General features: G+C 37.4%; 1 protein-coding gene across 3 annotated transcripts in view; it reads left to right on the top strand.

The window, feature by feature from the left end:
- LOC131067396 (uncharacterized protein At2g39910) overlaps window positions 1-22343 on the top strand; it is a 114053-nt gene that overhangs the window by 16792 nt on the left and 74918 nt on the right. For all 3 annotated transcript variants that reach the window (XR_009111804.2, XM_058002380.2, XM_058002381.2), the window contains exon 4: window positions 12711-12797. Coding sequence is in view for 2 of the 3 variants with exons in the window: in XM_058002380.2 (XP_057858363.1) it covers window positions 12711-12797 (87 nt within the window). In the remaining variant the exon portion in view is untranslated. The remainder of the gene's footprint in view (window positions 1-12710; window positions 12798-22343) is intronic.

Genomic DNA, 22343 nt, shown 5'->3' with positions numbered 1-22343 from the left:
TTGAGCTTAGAAATTCAAAATTCAAAATTTCAAAATTTGAAATATGACGACGAATAAATAAAGCAATAATAATTAAATCGCCATACCTCAATAGAGAGCTAACTCTAGAATGCAAAAACAAAATTCGCCTAGGCAAAATTGAGGTATAAAATAATCTTCAATATGATCTCCTCAAAATTGACTTTGCCACCTTTGGAGTGAACGTGATCTTCAAGTATCGCCTTAGACGTGGTCTTAAATGATCTTCAAATTTGCCCTTGACAAATCGCTCAAACAAATCCTCCAAGTCTTTAGCAAATTCGCCTTAATGTATCCTCAAGTTCGCATTTGGTGTGGTCTTCAAATTCGCACCACCCTTTGATAACTAAGCGCCACCCTTGGTTTGAATTCGCACCACCTTTGAACACACTTCGCACTATATTCGCCTCTCCTCGATTCGCATGAAGAAAGGTAAAAATGATTATGTGAAAATGAAAATTTCCACTCCCCTTATATAGCGCTTCACACCTTTTACCCACTTTGGCCGACTTGAATAAATAAAACCATTTTTTAAATGATTTTCAATAAAATAACAAGGCCGACTTGCTTAATTGAGCGCTCCAAATCGATTTTTATTAATTAATTAATTAATTATAAATGCCTTGCGTTTTTTAAATGTGAATTTCGATTTTTAAATAAAGGCAAAAAATAATTAATAAAAGATAACGCCATATTAAATGCTAAATAAAATGGATATTCAATTTTTGAATCGATTTAGCATTTGAGGAAAATTCGAATTGTTTATTTTGACGCCAAAACTGGAAAACAAAGGGACGTACCTCATCGCTCTGGTCCCTTGGAGAGGGACAGGAGCGATTCAACATTTTTGTCCTCGATTTTTGCATTTCTTACGTCCAACTCCTTCATCTCCATGTTGAAAATCGATCATCTCGATGGTCTTTCGAATTTGATTGCCTTGTGTGCGCATATGGGTGTCTTTTAAGTGCATATCGCCCTGGTCCTTGTCCAAAGGACAGGAGCGATCTTCTTGTTTCCACGTTCATCTTGCATCTTTTAATTTCGATCTTTCATTGTTGGCGAATAACACACTTTACTTGTTCTTTTTGCGCTTGATTCATTTGTCTTCATTATGTGTTTGGTCATTTTAAGGGGTCATCGCCCTTGTCCCTTGGAGAGGGACAGGAGCGATCCATGTCCTTTTCCTTGACCTTGGCAACTTTACACTTTGATCTCCTTTGCAATGTCCTCTAGACGCTGTCCTTCGCTCTTCCTAACCTTGCTTTGCTTTGATCTTGAAGGAACGTAAGTGTTTTGATAAGATCGCCCTGGTCCTTGTCCAAAGGACAGGAGCGATGTGAGGCTTTTACATTGTTTGGCGATGTTTGGACGTTGAAAACCCTTGCGAATTATCTTCATACGATGCCTTGAACCCTCTAAAACATTGCGAAGTCTTGTCCTTACGTAAATTTTGCATGAAATGGCCAATGCATTCAACATCGCCCTGGTCCCTTCCTGAGGGACAGGAGCGAACTAGGCTATAGGGTGCGAATTTCATCATTGCGACGACCTTTGAATGTTTGTGCTTGCTGAAAAAGTCTTGAAGTGTCCCTCGCCACCTTGACTTAACTTGGATCGTCTTTGAACTTGCGTAGGAAGCAACATCATCCTTGTATCGCCCTTGTCCCTTGGAGAGGGACAGGAGCGATCCTCCTTTTGTAGCCTTTATCTCACCTTGCCAGGTTCCGAGTTTATATTCAACGAACTCGTCCTTCTTCACTCTATTCGTTCATGCCTTGACATTGTTTGTAACTTTGCAAGAAAATCAATTATATCAAAAATCGCTCTGGTCCCTTCCTGAGGGACAGGAGCGAACTAGGCATTTAGAACCTTTGTGAACGTCCCAAAAATCTTCAATTTATATTCAACGCATTTATCTCATGTTTTTCCTTGTTTTTGAACGTAAACTTGCCTTGACCTTTGTCTGGATTTTGCATAATGAAGGAAATCGCTCTGGTCCCTGGGAGAGGGACGGGAGCTATAAGGTATTTCGCCCTGGTCCCTTGGAGAGGGACAGGAGCGATTTTGTCAATATAGGTCATTCTCCTTCGTTTTTGCATCTCAAATTATATTCATTTGGCAAAGCATCTTCCTTTGGACGTCCTCAAATCATTAAGTCATCAAAATCTTGCAAGGACAAGGCGAAATTTGAATTGTAGCTCCGGTCCTTCACTGAGGGACAGGAGCGATTTTCCTCCTGGAGGCGCTTCTGTGCTCATGAAAATCTTCAATTTATATTCAATGGAAAGATCTCGTCGTTCCCCATCACTTCGAACTCGAAATTTGTCTGGACTCTGCAGGGACAATGAGATATTTGAAAATGAGCTCCCGTCCTTCACTGAGGGACAGGAGCGATTTTGCTCCTACAGGCCAAAATAACATGATTTTTCACATTTTAACACTTCACGAGGTGAAAACAAATCAATTCCAATGCCCAGGATCAAAATAAAAAAAGTCAAAATTTGGTCAAAATATTCAACCGGACAAAAATTCACATTTCACTTTCAATACTTAGACAAATTTAAGCTCTGCATCAACATTCCAATTGAAAATTAGACCATTTTGGCGAACTCATTGCATTCAAAATTTGCATCCTAGAAAAGGAAGCTCAAAAGCTCTCAAAAACGACTGGATTTTGGCTTGAAAAGACAAAATTTAAAACCCCAAGGCTTGGCCCTAAATCCAGACAACTAACTGACTAACAAAATCCTAAAAACGAAAGCGAAAACGAGCGAAAGACCAGCAAAAAGAGGGGGTCCCCATTTGCGATGGGGCGATGTGTGAAATGGTCACAACAGGTTGCAACACTTATCTCAAGTACTTGAAGATGTCTGGAATGTCTGCTCTTAGGGCAACAGGTCTGCACTTTCATGAGCATTAGGTCTGCCCCTTAAACACACCAACCAGCAGTCAGGCTCATACCCTAGATCTGCACATTTAGTGCATCTTAAGTCTGCACTTTTTGCTTGAGACTGGGCTGCAACTTTAGCGCCTTGATTCTGGAATAGTTCGGCTTCCTTGATGATGGTGTTTGCCCTTAATGTTAGCACCTTCAATGGCAGAGATAATTCGGCTTCCTTGATGATGGTGTTTGCCCTTAATGTTAGCACCTTCAATGGCAGAGATAATTCTGATCATTCCTTCTTCAAACTTTGCATTTAGGCAGATGTGTAATTTGCATGAAGGATATGTTGATTGTATGTTTGAATGAGGTGAATGTGTCTTTATTTATATGTGATGCAAGATCCATTTATGTCGGCCTATGATGAATTAATAACCTTTAATTTATTTGCATCACTTTAACCGAAATGCTTTATTAGATAGGGTCGGCCCTATTCATGTAAGCATGTTATCTTGCATGTAGCGTGGTGTTAAGGAGTGTCGTGATGTATAAGGCCCAGCCCTAAGAGTGGCGTGTGGGATGAGAAGGGCCTAGCCCTATGAGTAGCGTGTGAGAGGAGAAGGGTCCAGCCCTTGGCGGATTTCAATGTTCCTTAAGGCAATTGGAATCCGCATTCTACCTAGTTATAATCAACAGAAAGATCCTCGGATCTGATTATGAATTAAGCATAATTTTCTGATTACAACTTATCTCTTAGGGCTTTGATGAAGGAGTTCACTTAGCAAATAGGTCAGCACACAAGCTGCTTCTTAGGTTGTCTCCAATAGGTCTGTAGTCTACTGTTTAAGTCTGCATTTCCCCTTAGTGGGTGAATCAACAATCAGATCTGTTATTTCAATATTCGTAGGTCTGCTACAGTTCTGAGATTATATGTAGGGCCAACACCTCTACTTGAATGGAGATCGCACTTTCAGTAGTAGAGATGATAATGAAGGAGGAGCTACAAAGTTCGCAGTTGACTGGAGATAAATTCGCACGTTTCTGATGTATTTTGCATTAGCTGATGGCATACTGAATTTCACAAATGATATGTATTTTGCAAGTATCTAATGTTTCACTTTGCATCTTTATTTATACCCATCTCATACTTAATTAGGTCGGCCTTTGAATGAGGTATTTGGTGCTAAGGATGTAGTGTGTCCTTTTAGGAGGCTGGCCCTATTTGACGGTGGTGTGTGAGAAGGGGCCCAACCCTATTTGAGGATGGCGTGTGGGAAAAGGGCCCAGCCCTAGAGAGTGGCGTGTGAGGAAAAGGGCCCATCCCTAAGGGTGGATTCCAATGTTGCCTTAGGCAATTGGAATCCGTTCTTCACCCTAATTAAAAACCAACACTCCCTCTTAATTAGGGGGAAGAGAATATAATCAGAAAATCGCTATCTTCTATCTTGCACACAAGCAAAGAATGGATTACATAATCAGAACATAGTAGACTTCCATCTTGCACACAAGCATAGAATGGAATTACATAATCAGAGGTCTTCCATCTTGCACACAAACAAAGATTTGGAATTACATGACAAAAGATCTTTTCATCTTGCACACAAGCAAAGACTGAAGCCACCTTACATTGCCTGCATAGGGTGGTGAGGATCTTTTCTACCATCTTACATTGTCCGCAGAGGATGGTAACAATTATTCTTCTCCTTGAGAAGACTACTACCTTACATTGCCCGCAGAGGGTGGTTGATGCAACACAATGCATCATTGGAGATGAGACTCCTTCTCAACCAAGGTCTCATTTTCTGAAATCCCAAGCCTGTTTCTGAAGTACACAAACTTCACCTTGGATAGAGGCTTGGTGAGGATATCTGCAGTCTGATCATCAGTGCTGACATACTTCAGCTGAATAGCACCTCTTTGCACCATATCTCGAATGAAGTGATAATGAGTTTCCACATGTTTTGACCTGTCATGAAACACTGGATTGACAAACATCTTGATACAACTCTGATTATCACAATGTATAATTGTAGGTGCCCAAGGTTGTCCAAACAACCCAACAAGAAGCTTATGAAGCCACACTGCTTCTCTAGAAGCAACACTTGCTGCAATATACTCAGCTTCAGTAATACTTAGTGCAATAGAGGATTGTTTTCTGCAAGCCCAAGAGATCACTGCGGATCCTAAGCTGAAACAAATACCAGAAGTGCTTTTCCTGTCTTTGACACTCCTAGCCCAATCTGCATCTGAATAACCTTCCAATGTTATTGAAGTGTCAAGTGGATACTTCAGCCCATAACCAACTGTGCCTCGCAAGTATCTTAGGATGTGCTTGGCTGCAACAAGATGAACATGTTTGGGCATGCTCATGAACTGGCTGAGGGCATTCACTGCATAGCATATGTCTGGTCTAGTGTTATCTAGATACATCAATGATCCAATCAACTGCCTGTACTCCAATGGATGGATCTCCAGAATCAGAGTTAGCTATAGAAACACTCAACTTCTTTAAGTTAGATTCCATAGGGGTAGACATAGGTTTACAATCCATCATTCTAAATCTTTTCAAAATATCAATAGTATACTTTCCTTGACTTAGAAAAATTTCGTTAGATCTTTGCCATACGTCTAGGCCTAGAAAATAATGCATTAGACCTAAGTCCTTCATTTCAAATTCTGAAGCTAATTCTTTCTTACATTTAATGATAAGTTCATCTTTACCAGTAAGAAATAAATCATCCACATATAGAACTAGAATTAGCATTTAATCATTAGATATCTTAAAGTAAATGTTAGAGTCAACATCATTTTTACAAAACCTTAGACTTAACAAGTACTTATCAATTCTTTCATACCAAGCACGAGGAGCCTGTTTGAGGCCATATAGAGCTTTCTTCAATCTGCACACATGAGTTTCTCTATCCTGAATCTCATAACCCTCAGGCTGTTCAATATAGATTTCTTCTTCAATGACACCATTAAGGAAGGCAATCTTAACATCCATTTGATGTAGCTTCCAACCTCTAGCTGCAACAATAGCTATTATAGTTCTAATAGAGGTATATCTAGCAACAGGAGCAAATGTTTTTTCATAGTCTATGCCTTCCTTTTGAGAAAAACCACGAGCTACAAATCTAGCTTTATATTTTTCAATACTACCATCAGCATTATGTTAAATTTTAAATAACCATTTAGAGGAAACAACAGATTTACCTTTGGGTCTAGGCACAATGTCCCAAACATCATTCTTGATGATTGATTGATACTCTTCATCCATAGCTAGCTTCCAGGAATGATGGTTCAAGGCTTCTTCAACATTGCATGGCTCAGACTCAATGAGATTGCACATCAATGCAACGTAGTTGGAGAATACTTGAGGTCTCTTGGTCTCTCGGAAAGTGCCACTGGGAGCAGCAAATCTTTCGGCTTCTTGAATGGTGTTTCTTACCCAAAGTGGCCTCTTTTTGGTAACAACAATGTCACTAGGTATATTAGTGGGATTCATAGGCTCTGGTGGATCATTATGTTCTTCTTGAGGTGGAGGTTCCACAGGCTCCCTCTGAATCTTAGGGTTAGTATCAACATTCATATCTTGATTGTCATTAACTTCATCAATAACAAAAGAACCTTTTGATTTCTTAAAGGCAATATCTTCTTCAAAAGTAACATCCTTACTTACCTCAACATACCTTTGACCTGGAATATAGATCCTGAAGGCCTTGGAGGATTCACTGTATCCAACTAGCATGCCTTTCTTCTCAGAGGGCTCCAACTTGGTTCGCTTTTCCTTGGGCACATGAACATATACAGGACTTCCAAAAATTCTTAAGTGACTGATGTAAGGTTTGGATCTTGTGAAGGCTTCTTTAGGAGTCATATTCTTTAGAACACGGTGAGGACATCTATTCTGAATATATACTGCTGTTCTGGAAGCCTCAGCCCATAGAAAGGTTTGCAAATCCTGATCATGAATCATAGCCTTTGCAGAATCATAGCCTTTGCAGCCCCACCAATTGTTCTATTCTTCCTTTCAGCAACTCCATATTGCTGAGGATTGTATGGAACACATAACTCCCTCTTAATTCCTGTCTCAACACAAAAATCATGAAAGCTACCAGAGGTATACCCACCTCCATTGTCAGATCTTAAACATTTAATTCTTTTACCAGAGGTGTTTTCAGCCAATGCCTTAAACTCTTCAAATCTACTTAAGACTTCATCAGATTTTTTAGATTTCAAGAAGTAGATCCAAGTTTTCCTAGAGAAATCATCTATGAAGATTACATAATAAAGAAATCCACTAGGAGATGCTATAGACATAGGACCACATAAATCAGAGTGAACAAGTTCTAGTTTATCTTTAGCTCTATTTTCACTTTTATGAAAAGGGCTTTTAACATTTTTACCTATAGCACAACCTTTGCATGTATCGTCATGAATTTGACTGAGTTTAGGCATGCCTTTGACCAACTTTCCAAGGGAGGGAAGTGCTTGATAGTGTAAGTGTCCAAGTCTTCTATGCCATAGCTCACAAGATTCGGGAGCCTCATTAATGAAGGCTTGAATAGGGTTAGTAGAAAGCTTATATAAACTATCATATCTATTTCCAATTACATGAGCATATTTAAAACTAGATTTCTTAGGCCAAGCAAGTACTTTACCCTCATAAAATGCAATTTGATAACCTTTATCTTCTAGAGCAGAAATGGAAATTAGGTTTTTTTTAATTCCGGGAACAAATAAGATATCACTAAGGTGAAGTGAAATACTAGAGTCTAAATTTAAGGAAGTAGTGCCAAAACCTCTTACCGAATATCGAGCATCGTCACCAATTACCACATGTAGATTGGTATCCTTTTCTACTAAGTCTCAAAGGTGATCACGGTAGCCTGTGATGTGTTTGGAAGCACCATTGTCAATCAACAATGTGTCACTGTCTGTGGGTATGTTGCTTGATAGGGCAGAGATGAATAAGAAGTCATCATTTTGTTCTGAGACTTCATTTAGGTTGGCTTCTCTTTGCGTGGGATCATTCTGACATTCTTTAGCACAGTGACCAAATTTGTCACATTTGAAACATCGAACACGAGAGATATCTCTTGGCTTCTTCCAAGAATGTTGAGAACTAGGTGGTCTGAAATCTCTATTCCTCTTGGGATTGGGATAATACTTCTTCCAATTACCACCTTTCTTGCATTGTGCTGCGAGCACGTGTTGATCATCTACTTGAGGACTTTTGAGTTGCCCCCTTGTGATAAGACGCGACTCTTCTTGAATGCAATCATTCTTAAGGCGATCAAGAGTAAGTAACTCAGTTCTTCCACTTATGGTTTGAATAAAGGACTGCCATGAGTGTGGTAGACCATTTAGGGCAATCATAACAAGATCCTTGTCTTCCATGTTATGTCCAATTGTACCTAGTTGATTCTTTAGTTTTGAAATTCTCATAAAATAAGACATAACAGAATCTTCTTTTGACATCTTGACATTAAGTAATTGCTGCCTTAAAGTAATTGCCCTACTGAGATTGTTAATTTCATAAGTACCTTGTAGATGATTGAATATTTCTCTTGTAGTAGTGAATGAGGCAATGGAGGTGACTAGGTGGTCTTTAATTGAATCAATAAGTGGCTTTCTGGCCTTGACGACATTCCTTTTGAATTGCTTTAGCTCAGCTGCATTTGTAGCTTCAGTTAGCTCTTTCTCTTCTATGAAGTGAAGAAGATCTTCTTCCTCAAGGGCAACCATGATGCGAACCTTCCATGCAACAAAGTTGAGATTTCCATCAAACCTATCTTCAACTTTCAGCCCCGTTGACCTGACCTGTGAATGAGACAACAATCTGGAAATAAAGGAGTACTAAATATTGAAATCGGAAAGTTGATCTAGCCTATAGCTCTGATGCCATGTTAGTTTTTAGACTTTCAGATTAATACAATGTTCAGAAAATAGAAATCTATCTAAATTTTAGATTAATGTTGAATGCTGTTAGGATTTTCCAGAATTAAGCATAAGTAGAGAAATAAACAAAATGAACTCACAATACACAAGTACCCTGGGAAAACCTCCTAGGAGGAAAAACCCAGCTAGAAAGATCCTCGGATCTGATTATGAATTAAGCATAATTTTCTGATTACAACTTATCTCTTAGGGCTTTGATGAAGGAGTTCACTTAGCAAATAGGTCAGCACACATGCTGCTTCTTAGGTTGTCTCCAATAGGTCTGTAGTCTGTTGTTTGAGTCTGCACTTCCCCTTAGTGGGTGAATCAACAATCAAATCTGTTCTTTCATTATTCATAGGTCTGCTACAGTTCTGAGATTATATGCAGGGCCAACACCTCTACTTGAATGGAGATCGCGCATAATGAAGGAGGAGCTACAAAGTTCGCAATTGACTGGAGATAAATTCGCACCTTTCTGATGTATTTCGCATTAGCTGATGGCATACTGAATTTCACAAATGATATGTATTTTGCAAGTATCTAATGTTTCACTTTGCATCTTTATTTATACCCATCTCATACTTAATTAGGTCGGCCTTTGAATGAGGTATTTGGCGCCAAGGATGTAGCGTGTCCTTTTAGGAGGCTGGCCCTATTTGAGGGTGGTGTGTGAGAAGGGGCCCAACCCTATTTGAGGATGGCGTGTGGGAAAAGGGCCCAGCCCTAGAGAGTGGTGTGCGAGGAAAAGGGCCCATCCCTAAAGGGTGGATTCCAATGTTGCCTTAGGCAATTGGAATCCGTTCTTCACCCTAATTAAAAACCAACACTATTTACAAGTTACATAATTTTGGTGCCAAGCCATATAATGTTTACATGTTATACATATGTATTTAACATAAATCGCCCAAATAGGGCCCAGTCAACACGATGACAAATTGCTAAGGCTAAAAGGCCAATTTAGAGAGCTAGGTCGGCCCAAGCTAGGAATCCGACCTAGCTATAAATCAGCAGCATTGGTGTATAAAGTGGACATGGTTACATAGATTACACATGTATTAGTTGGGTTCCATTGATATTGCTCAAAGGCAATACAATTCATAATACCCAATGACTTTGGATATCAAGTGGAGATGGATTGGTTTTGTATTACTTTTGAAGTTTTTCTTTTCTACATGCTTTCTAGATTGATATACACATTGTTACATGGAAGAAACCCACCCTTCTGATATATTGTTAGTACGTGAAAGTGACATTAAAACACGAGAGCAGAGGTATGTGGCACTTAGGTAGCATCTGAAATGGAATCACCCTATCAATAACATTTGCTTAGAATTATATTGAAACTTCTTTCAATCTAGATTTATGTCTTATGATAGTGATGGATAGGTAACAAAGCGAAATGCAAATGAAAATGACAATGTCGTTATTTCTCCTTGGCGATTTACAGGGACAAAGCCACAAATGCCATTGTTGTAGATTTATTGGGCAATGGGTACAATGTTCAATCTCGACAACTTGACTTGTATATGTGAACCAGAGGTACCTTGAATACTGATTATTGTGACTATTTTGAGTTTGTTAAGTTTATTTTGAGTTTTTGACTTCAAAATTTTAAATATTGCTTGAGATATCTACCCTTCTAAAATATACCAAAATTGGTAAATTAACCTCCACTAAGTAAATTTTTCACCTATTCGACTATTTTTAAAACATCACATTGCTATATTGAAGTAATGCCTCAAAACTAAAAAGCATTGAACTATATTTTGACCGTCAAACTTAAAATACTATTTCAAAACCTAAAAGTAAAACCCAAAGTTCATAGAATATAACTACTTTGAGCAGAAGGGGAGTTTTAGAGCAGAAATGAACTGTTCAACATGTGAAGATCCACAACAACATTGTTGGAAGAGTCCAGGATGGTGGTAGAGGTTGAAGGCGTAACAAATGTACAGGGAGAACTGAGGTGGTAGCAACAAAGAAATTATGCAAGACAAGATTGAAACTTGAAACCAAGAGAAATAGGGTCGACAACTGTAGAACAAAGTGGCCATGCTTTGATTTATCTGAAAGTTGTGTGATGTAGTGGCTATGAAAGACATGAAATGGAAGGGGCATGAGTAGTGTGTTAAAGTAACAACTTTTCATTCTTTTGCAGGTCATGGATCGAGACATGGGTTCAGCCACCTTCAATTTGCCCAAACCCTCAATGGCAATTCTACTGTATATTGCAATAATGAAAATGTTCTTTGAAAGATTTTCTTTACTCAAAAAGGGTATCCCTTCTATGCTGATATTTAGAGGACTCATAGAAAAATCAGAATTTATATTTGGTGAGTATTGGCAAGCAAATGAATTGTTGGATTATGTAAAAAACAATGATGAACAAGAAGCAGAATTCGACAGAAAATGGATGTTGAAAATTCTCAATCACCATTCAGCTTGACCCGGTATGATTCTTTCCTTCTACAAAAAATTTAAAGCTACAAAAAGCAAACCAATAATAGAAGCTCTATTTTTAAATCGATAAATGAAATCAGCAAACTGTTTGTCCTCTACTCTTTTGCTATGCTGTGAACTATAATACACAACTGAAATTGAAGTTATTAATTTTTCATTACAAGATGTTGAAGAAACTGCTCTATCATCTACACTTACAGCAAGTTGTGGAGTGCCTCTGGCCCATCTCGTCCACCTTATCGCTACAGGAATCCACTTTTTTTATTTGACCCAGTTGTTTGGCAATGTGTGGCTTTTAAAAATGAACAATAATGATGTATAATGAATAGAGATTTAGAGGGTTGTTAATGAATAACATAAAATGGAAAATAACTGCTTTAATACCAATGTCGAGCCTGGGATTGTAATGCAGAAAAATGACAAATGAAATGCACAGGAATGAGACAACCAGAAAAATATTCGGTAAGTGCTTCCACTCAATCAAAATGCATACATTTAGCAATATGAAATGACCGTTCAGTTCATATTCTAGATGATTGTTTAGCTTCTGGTGTTATAGACATGAGATCTCCAATTTTTTTTTCCAATAGTAGGTTCATAACTGAGTGATGATTGACTCAAGTGATCCCAGAGTGATTGAGATGCTGGCAAATCTAGTAGATTTTCTCATTTAATGATGGATTGGTTTTTTTCGTTTTCATCTGCTGTGGGGACGATACTTTTATTTATAGTTTGTGTTACTTAGGCTGTTGAAATGATCAGGTGACTTGCAAAGTTATGATACTATTATCTAGTACCAAAGAACTTTGCATGTCATATGATCAATTCAACGGCCAAAATAACGCAAACTATAAATAAAAATCTAGTGTGAACTGCAGATGAAAAAGAGAGAAATCAATTCATCATTTAATCTACAAACAAATCAGAGTATATATAATTGTATGGATTTACCACTTAGTTATTTCTGTCTTTGTTTCAAACCCTTGCACTTTTTGAGGGCTAGAAAACTAGGTTCTCCAAGGTCAATTTTTTATCAATGATTAGATGGTTCGTAATCCCATACCATTCTCTTTTTATGTTATGTGTGATTTTGATGGTATCTAATGACCAACCATGGACACTTGCGAGGTTAGATTGATTTCTTTGGTTGCTTTCATAGGATATGATTCTGTTTTTATTTTATTTGAATAGAAAACTTTTCATAAATGTATTAAGCATTATGCTTTGCGAACAATGTTATATTTTCTTTCTTTCTCTGTGTTATATTTGTAAGCTTCTATGTGGGCATTGAGATTGCTTCTGGATAAAGATTGTAATGAGCAACAGACAAATTTATTTTTTTCTTATGTGGAAGGGCCCCCCTTGTTCTGAATATAAAGAAGCAATGTTCTTTTTTTGATCCTTACAGGTTAAACATCCATATCTTGGACCATCATGTGCGCTCATTATTCCCTGTGCATTAACAGCCTTAGATCATTGGTCTCCTGATGTGAAGGTTAGCATTGTTAAATTCTAAATTGGCTGGTTAGGCTTATTATATTTTGTTATTGTAGTGATTTTAGTATCACCTAATATCATCTCTGTAGTTTTGATATATGCTAGAAGTTGATTTAGTAAAAACACATTTAGAAAAATCTAAACTACACCTGTCTCAATGGCATCTAAACTTGTTACAGTTACAGGTGCATGCATATTTAACTTGGACATTCCACCACAGTGTAATTGCTACCACAAATTTATGATATAGGTTACTAGCAAATGATGGAGTATATTAAATCTTTGTTTATTGTTCCTGTTAAAAGAATATAATTTCTTGGAAGCCTAAGATTGAAAGAATAATATATAAAAGTAAAGATTTTTTGATGACAAGGACAAACAACATGAATATGGAGTAATCAGATTTGTGTCAAGTTAATGATTGCATGTCATAGTTAAGAGTTTGAGATGCGAAAGAAAGAACAAGAGGGAAGGATTAATGTTCACAAATCACCATAATAGGTCAATGGGTTTAGAAAGTAACAAAGTTTTGAAGTAGTACTAGGGTAAGAGGACTGTAATTAATGAAAAGTAAGCAAACACGTTGAATTGTTGGTTCTTAGAGGTGTTACAGGTGGAAGCATTTGGTGACAATGTATCATGAATGAATGAAGATAAAAAACATGCACAAAAGAGCAAGATGTGAATAAGTGAATTGGCTTCTTTACTGATATGAGAGCTATGTATAATTATCTCTGAGAAGATATGTATGACTTGTTGGAAGAATGAATGCAGGGAGTTTGAGAGAGTTGGATTGCACACACTTCAATGAATGTGGTACGTATTTCTTATTAAATAGAGAATTTACTAGGTGGTTCAAACTTAATTGTAAGTTACTATTTTAGATATAACTAATGAGGTGTTATTGCATCATTAGCATAAGCAGTAAATGCTTGTGTATAAAGTATAATCTAACATTTAACAACATAAATTAATAGATGCTTAAATTACTTAAATTTTTTTAATGAAAACATTGGGGAAGTGTTTTCTATTAGTACTGAGTACAATCAAGTACAACATCTTATCATATGTGACTATACTGACCAACTGATAATCATAATATACATTATGAACTAATGTTGGTTGCATTGAAAATCATTATCATAATACAACAATTTACAATTTCTTCTTCACCATTATATTGAAAACTTGGGGTGGGGTGAGGATCTACTCTTTGTAGTTAGTTGCACCTCCACTTTTGTACTAGAAGGTTGTGTCTCCACCCTAGAATTAGATGGAAATGACTTCTCTTGCCTTATTTTCAACATTACCTACAATGATGACATCCAATCCAATGTCTCTTGCTTCTATTTTAGCTACATTCTCCATAGATTGCCTCCCAAAATCAACTATCTTGTCTTATGTAAACAAGGGGGTGTCCTCATCTTGTATGGTTTCAGTTTTTGTATGGATCAATCTCATCCAAGTCAATAAGCTCTTGAGCAATTGTTTCCATCTTTCTCGTGCAAAGACAAAGGTTGTATTACACAAAAAACTAAGTCATTGAGACAACTTATTGCAGTTCTTCGTGTGAATGGTCTACAAGGTTGAGACAAAATGCAGAGGTTTAGGTTGAGACAAAATGCAGACGTTTAGCTTTTGAAGATTTGAGGCATTTCAACCATATATTCCCACCAAGAACTTGCAAATAAGATATTTAAAAGTTTTTAAGTAAGCCATATTTGTTACTTGTAAGCAAATAACTATAAAATATACGTAAAGATTCAAATTTTGTGTTCCTTGTTGTTTGGGTGGATCTCCCTCAAAAAGCTAGTAGTTAGGAAAAGAGCCTCCCTCCAGCCTGTTTGTAATCATACAACTTCTAAATGGTAATGTCTTTCACTTCAACTTTAGATTTCATCCTTTCAATGCATGTTGAGAAGGTCTCATTAACTTCCTCGTTAATGTTTGTGAAGTCAATAGAGAAGAAAAAATTGTGGTTGAGGTTGAGGTAGTAAACCATTGCATGAATGGGCTGGTGGGATTGATTGTTGACGACTTTCCGGGTTTGTGTCAGCTTGTTGAGAGGGGTAATTTAATGTTATTGGTGAGCTCATATGGTTTAGAGGAGTCATATGATGCATTTAGATGTTATTTCCAACTTCTGGTTTGGGCTCCAAGACTCTTGGAGAGAGTGTCTATTTTTAGTAAGTCACCTAGTCAGGTCCATTTATCATCATTTATCATTGAAATCGCTCCTACACAGTCAGATTTCAATTTCAATGCATTTCGACCATTGTTGCTTAATAGGGTGCATCGAAGTTTAAAAACTCGGACTCGCCAAACCAAAAATTTGGACTCGTGAAAGACTCGGCAAAAAAAAAATCCATAGTTTTCCAAAAAAACATAAAGAAATTAATGCATTTAGAGAACATAAGAGCCATAATTGAAACATTACACATGTCACATACTCATAGTTTTCAAACTTTCAACTCTAAAATGTATAATACCAAGATTTCTTCAAAGCTAATTATGCTGTTATATGGAGCCTAATCAGACTCGGAGGTTAAATTTTCCCTACTTCCATCGGCGTAGTTTCCCCCTATATTTTCCAACGGGGGTTTGGGGGCAGCGCCCCTTGCACGCTCCCTGTTATTTTTTCTTTTATTTTTCATTCCCTCAGTTATGCCAAATGAAGGCAAAAAAATTTAAAAAAAACTCAATTTTAAAGCTTGCATGACTTTTTTTCTGGGTTGTGCGAGTCCATTTGAAAGACTTGCGAGTCCGTGCAAAAGACTCGCGCGAGTCCTTGCAAAAGACTCGCGAGTCTTTCAGATGGACTCGCCTCGCGAGTCCTTGGCGAGTCGACTCGTGGCTCACATGGACTCGCGAGTCCGTGGCGAGTCCCTGAGTTTTAAAACTATGGGGTGCATTATAGAGCCATAATTTAATTATTTTCACTAAGGTTGCCATTTGAATCAAATTTACTTATTAAGCACCTCAGTGCCACAACTCGTTGGAAATAGAATGGAAAGTTTTAAATGATGGGACACTTTAAAGTGACTATAAATATTGGAAATGTTTTAAAAGTAAATTAAATCACCTTTTTGGAGTTAAAAGGCTTAATAAATTAATAAATTCATTTTAAAGGGTAGTTTATGGAAAGTTTCCTAAAAGGCTTAGATCAAAGGGAATTGAGAGGTCATAGGGTATGTTGAGTTTATTATGTGTAATATATCTGTTTGAGAAAACCTTGTGTGGTTTCTTGAGTTGGATTTGGTTCAGCTCAGGTTTTGTGAGGACGAAAACCCTTGCAAGGAACATCTTCTACATTGGCGAAAGATCCAATTTTGTAGGATTATTTAGTGATTTCACATAGAGATCACAATCGGGCTTCATCACAAAAGACTTTAGTTGTATTTACAGTCTTGAAGGAGCAAATTGAAAGAATTATTTGCAGGTTTATTTCTTTTAGTTGCTGGTCATACAGCCTAGGGAGTGGCGTGAGCATAGAGGAAGGTGGTGCATTGGGTTTGAAGAGGTTTCCATTGAAGTTTGAAGGCTATTAAGGTCTGCACCACCATTTCTATCTATTTCATGACCTTTGGAGAAGCTCTTGAAGGTTGTCGTCCAAACTACAAGTGCTAGTTAGCTGATTTCATTACCGGTTCAGTCTATTTCATAGCTACATTTTTTTGGTATTTTTGAAATTTATTTGTAGTGCTATTTAATGAACTGGGTTGTTCATATTTTGAAGAATATTGTAATCTCAAATAAAAAATGAAATCTGGAATATTTCGGCCTTGTGGGTTTCTATATATTGCTATTTTCTCGAGTTGTTTAATTGCTGCAAACATTTATATTTTCTGCACTTTCTATATCATTCAAAACAATCGCAAAACTCAAACCAAAAACAAAAAAAATTCAAGGGAAAACATGGCAGCATATTACAGTGTATCAGAGCTATGTATCTTGCCATCTTGAAGGGTACAATGAGAAAGATGAAGACTTTTCACTAGCAACTACTAGAAGGGCTAATTGAATTGAAGCAAAGTTATCAAAATTATTGTGAGAGTTGGCAAAATTATGGCGAAAGTTTAAAGCAATTTCATAAGTATGTGAGCATCCTAAGTGGTTAAGATCTATCTTTAAAAAGAAAGCAAAAGTAAACTAAATGTCTCTTCTAGTGCAAGAACTAATGAGAATTAGGAAAAGAGAGAGGTTCATAACAGAACATTTAGATGAATTGGTGCATAAATGAAAGGACATTACAGTAGCCTCGTGTTCAATTTCAGATTTTTTCGGTGATGTTTCAAAAACTACAGAGTTCCATGATTTTCCTTGTGATGAGTTCACTACTATCTTTGTTAATAAAGAGCATGGTAGAAACAAATCAACTTAAAATCAACTTTTGATGATCAACACTAAATACCTTTCAAGTGGCCAGCAAGTGGGACATTTCATGCCCTGTTTGAGTTGATGAGTAGTATTGTATGCCCATCATATGTAGTTGGAGATGCAGTTACTTCATGGGTTCATTGGGACTTTTTCATTTCTGATTTTGAAAAGTTTCCAAACATTGCTTTTAAGTTTGCTGGAGTTTTCAGAACAATAGCAAGGAAAGGTGGTTACAAGGTTGACACTTATGTAGCTGTGGAGAAAGAACCTAAACACGACATCTACAGGTTAGGTAATCTATCTCTGGGATTGAGTGATGTTTTATTCTATTGTAGTCTTTCTTTGGGGTTATTTTTGAAAACAACAATTGCTCCTTGCACCTTAGTTGTTGATACTTTCATGGCTGAGTTACATGAGATCACCAAAAGGGTCATGAACTTTCATGTTGAGTATGATGTTTTAGATGGCATTTGGAGTTATGATTTTGCCTTTCTAGGTATGTTGGAAACCATTCTTGGTTGGTATCCATGCTTGGGATCTTCAACAAGAATTGATGGAATTTATTAGGAATGGTAGGAGTGATCTTTGGAGGGATAAGGATCAAAATTGCAGAATTGATAGTGTTGTTCTTTTCCTTACCAGCCATCTTGTGATTCCATATGATCATTTTCAAATGGAATGGAAAGAGATTTTAAGTAGGGATTGAATCAATGAAAAAATGGACACTCTTGGGTGTGTTCCTTGGTAAAGAATGGATCAGATTTTCAATTTTGAGGTTGCTGATTGGTTGCAGGTCAGTCACTTTACATCATCGTTTGTTCTCATTTAGGGGAGTTGGCACACTATTCTTTGTAAAGGTAGTGAGAATATTCAGTTGGTGATTGTTTTGAGATGTTTTTCAAGCACTTCTGAGATGATTTGGTGCAGCCCTATGTTTTTCATTCATGCTTATACTTGAGGAATTCACTATTACTGCTGTTGTCATTTGTGTAGATCACTAAAGTCAGATTGTACTTTGCTGATTTTAGTCATGAATAACAGTAGTTATTGTTTATTTTAGACCTTCTAAACTCAAGGAGTTCATCTTATGAAGGTTTGTGTTGTAAGCTTTGATAGTATACCCTCAGTTAAATTGGGACAGCAAACTTCTGTTTGTTATGGTTCATCTTTTAGAGGCCCTTGGAGTTGTTATGATGAGTGTTAGCACTGCTGTCCACTTTCCAATCAGCCTATGCATGACTTCAGTCTTTGACTAGGAGATGAGTTGGATGGCTTCTTTTGATCAACAGTTGAGTGCTTTATGGACGTGGCTGGTTAGTAGAGGTGTTTTCATCATGGGAGATGATTCTTCAGCTACTTTCATACTCAAATCTCCTATATTTTCAGTGAGATTTCAGATTCGTTACCACTGCCCTTGCCTTTCTACATTGTTTATGGTGGCTTCTGTCTATGGGTAGATTGATTTTGAGCTTTGCAGATTTCAGTGCAATCAATTGTGGGAGATTTTCTGGGTACATTTCAATTATTTTCCACTTCCACTTGCGATATAGGCCACTATAGCCACTTCATGATGTTAGCATGCATGCTTCTAGATGATGATTGGTTGATCGCAACGAGTTGGGTTTTTTAGCATACACTAGTTTCTTCCATTGAGACTTGGAGATTAAGTTTTGGTGATCATCGAGACACTACCTGGTTAGCCGATTTTAGAGCTGGATATGCTAACATCTTCATTACCATTCCCTTGACAATGATAGATTAGTTTCTTCTTTGGGACTTCATGAGGAGATATATTGATGATTGTGGTTTTGAGTTGAGGAGATATTTCTTGAAGTTGCATAGGATCATGTTAATTATAGGGATTGTAGTGATGGATCTTATTGGGTTGCCTAAGCAAGAGATGTTTCATGTCGTAATCAAAGTGGCACAAGGTTAGCATGGTGGTTCCTTTCTAAGATTGACTTGGAACCCTAAGATCACTTTGATTTATAGTGAGCCAATTGTTGGAAATGGGAGAGTCAATGTTGACTTCCTTGAGTTTGTTCCTACGTTGTTTCAGTTTAGTTCTTTCGGAGAGCAGTTTCTTGAGGAGTTGATAGAGTTGGTGCAGTATTTGATTGCTTTTCATTTAGGAGGTCTTCAAGAGGTCACTTGTTTGGGTACTTTGCAAGATAGTGTTTACAAAAGATGGTATTACAGATCTCCTAGGATGACTTCGGACCTGTTGTGACGTTTTCACACATCACCCAATTGCAAATGGGGACCCTCCCTTTTTCTTGCTTTCTAGGGTTTTTGTTAGAGCCTTGTGACCTTCCCGCGTCGTTATAGCCAAGTTGTCAGTTTTGAGCGACTTGAGTTTTGAACATTATGAGTTAGTGTGTGCAAGCCATGGTTAGAACAAAGTCTAGACATTGTCATTGTGTCTAGAATGCCCAAAGGACGAAGATCACAATTGATTTGAGCTAATTTAGACAACTTTCTATTTTTGGAAAGTTTGCTTTTTCCTATTTTTTAGGAAGTTTCGTTTTTTGGCATTTTGAGCACGATCCCTGAAATGTCTATTTTAGAAAGTTTTTCCTATTTTTTAGGGAACCTTGCTTTTTTAATTTTTAGAAAGTGGATCTAGGGTTTGCACTGTTCACACTGAGATACACTAAAATGATCAACAAATTCCTCCTAAAATCCAAGTTCTGACCCAAAAAGCTAATCTCCTAAATTTTAGGAATCTCGAGCGAGGAATTCAGTGAATGATTGAAGCACAGTTTTCAAATTTCAAGGCGATCCGGTAAAAAATGCACAAGTTATGGAGATTTCGAGCTTTGATCATGTGGTTCCTGACAATCAAGAAAGTCCGCCCTTAGTCAAGGTTGTGGTTCCTGAGATCCACCAAGTCTGCCTTGGTGTTAGTGCACAAAGTTAGCAAAGTCTGCCTTGGGAAAGGTGAGGTGGGTCATGATATTGGAGAAGTCCGCCCTACCATGAGCTAGAAGTGCAAGCAAATGTTGAAGTCCGCCTTGCCTTGAATGAGCTGAACCCCGCCCATGAAGATGGTGCCTAAGGTTGATAAAGTCCATCTTGAAGGAGATGGTAAGTGGTGCCCAAGATTGATGAAGTCCGCCCTTGCCATGGTGTCAAAAGTTAGTGAAATCCGCCCAAGGGATTTAGAAATGCCATGTGAAAGGTTCCCAAGTTTAACAAAGTCTGCCATGAGTGGAGAGTTGAGGTGCGAGGAAGTTCGAAGTCCTGAGCATATTGAGAGCAAGTTTGTGATTTCTTTTGCAGGTTGAAGCTTATTTTGAAGTGCTTTTTGCAGATTGAAGGTGTTTTTGAAGAAGTTTTAAGTATAAGCCTTAGTTTTTTACATTTTGTTCATCAAATTATACTCAGATTTTGAGAATTTCTGATTGGCTGGAAGGCAAAACCCACTGATTTTCTGAGTGTGGCAGCTTCTCCTCTCATTTTTTTTTCTTCATTCTTCGAAGGTGAAAGTTCATCAAGGTTTTAACACGGTTTTGTTTGAAAGAAGAGAATCCAAGAATAAAAGTTAGTACATTGAGGAGTTAACCCCAACTGGGTGTATCATTTATCAAGAAGACCATGGATAATGGAAGATCAATCATCATCGCCACATTGACCAAATTGAATAATGTTGAGTATCAAGAGATATTACTCAATACTCATTCATGATGATGAATCAAATCTACAAGTGCAAATTGAGGTGTCATCCTAGTCATCACTCAACCAATCAAGGGCTCCACGTCAGCATGTCCAGATGCAATGTACTTGACTCATTTTATGGAAACACAAACGTTGAGCTACCTGCCCTCATATTTCATTGGTTCACATTCAATATTGAATCTAAATGTAATTTTCTCATTGGCCTAAAGGGGACTTGTAACAAACCTTGATTAGGGTTTCCATCTTGATTAAGGTTCTGAAATGTTACGTCTTGACTCGTGGATAACCTCAATGGTTGATGTGATATTGCTGGAATCACAAGGGGACTTATGTTGAATACTTGGATGTTTGAATGATATTAGATCTTGATCATCTGATATTGCAATCTTGTGATGCTTTCTCTCCTAAACTAACTTGAATTTGAAAAAAGGACAAAAGGGAAAGGATTTAGGAAGACTAATCATCTCCTAGGAATGTGAGGGACAATGAATGATTGGGTAAAACTTAACTAAGCTCTGCTTCGCTATCAATGAACAATGCCACAAAGCTAGTGCAATTTTCTAAGGTAAATTTATAGATGTTCAAATTACTACCATCAACATCAATACCATCAAGGCAATGCATACCAATGGACGAGCAATAATTGAAGTTAAGTTCAATTTCAATTCTAGTTGACCACACATGGCAAACTTACAATCAACAAGAAGCTAGTGGTATAGATAAACAAATTTCACCATTAATCATTTTCAATTCCTTTCATTCATCTAATCAATATGAAAGCAAATGAGAACTGGAAACCATGCAACTTGTTGAACAACACATTTCACCATGTCTTCAATGAAAAGAATATATTCATTTACAAGCCTTAGCAACAATTTCTTCTTCTCCTACTCTACTCTACTCTAACTTCTAATGATGTAACTACTAAGTATCTTCTACTCTTGTACTGCTAACTTTGAACCTTTACAAATGAGAGCACTTAGCCTTAGATAGACTTCTCATTACAACGAATGGCTCAGATTGATTCAAGATCAATGGCTAAGATTGTAATATCCCCCTTAATTTTTTCTGATTTTATCACAAAGTTACATTCAACACAACACTTGTTAATGTTAGGAAATGAAAATCAAATGTTGCTGAAAGTAACCCTCCACTTTTTGATCACCGGGAGTCCAATCTGGGAGGGTGAGAGCATACAATGTCGAGGGGATCGTTAGATGCCAATAACTGAAAATGGTTACAATCTTCGGGCGGCAAGCCAACCCCTTTCGCTTATACAACGGGATATTAAAACAATGTAATCACTTGGCAGTAAACCAACCAAGGACAAGCCAAAGAACTGAAGAATGCAATCACTCAACCGCTTGTTCAACGGGAGGACTAGAAATGAAATTCAAATCAACTCTATCGCTTATGCAACGGGAGGATAGTATTATAGTATCCAAAATGGGCGGCAAAGCCAGCCTCTTCCACTTATGTAGTGGATCTT

Source organism: Cryptomeria japonica, chromosome 5, assembly GCF_030272615.1.
Source record: "Cryptomeria japonica chromosome 5, Sugi_1.0, whole genome shotgun sequence".
Lineage (NCBI taxonomy): Eukaryota > Viridiplantae > Streptophyta > Pinopsida > Cupressales > Cupressaceae > Cryptomeria > Cryptomeria japonica.
The sequence above is the reverse complement of the archived record's forward strand: the minus strand, read 5'-3'. Positions and strand labels throughout refer to the sequence as shown.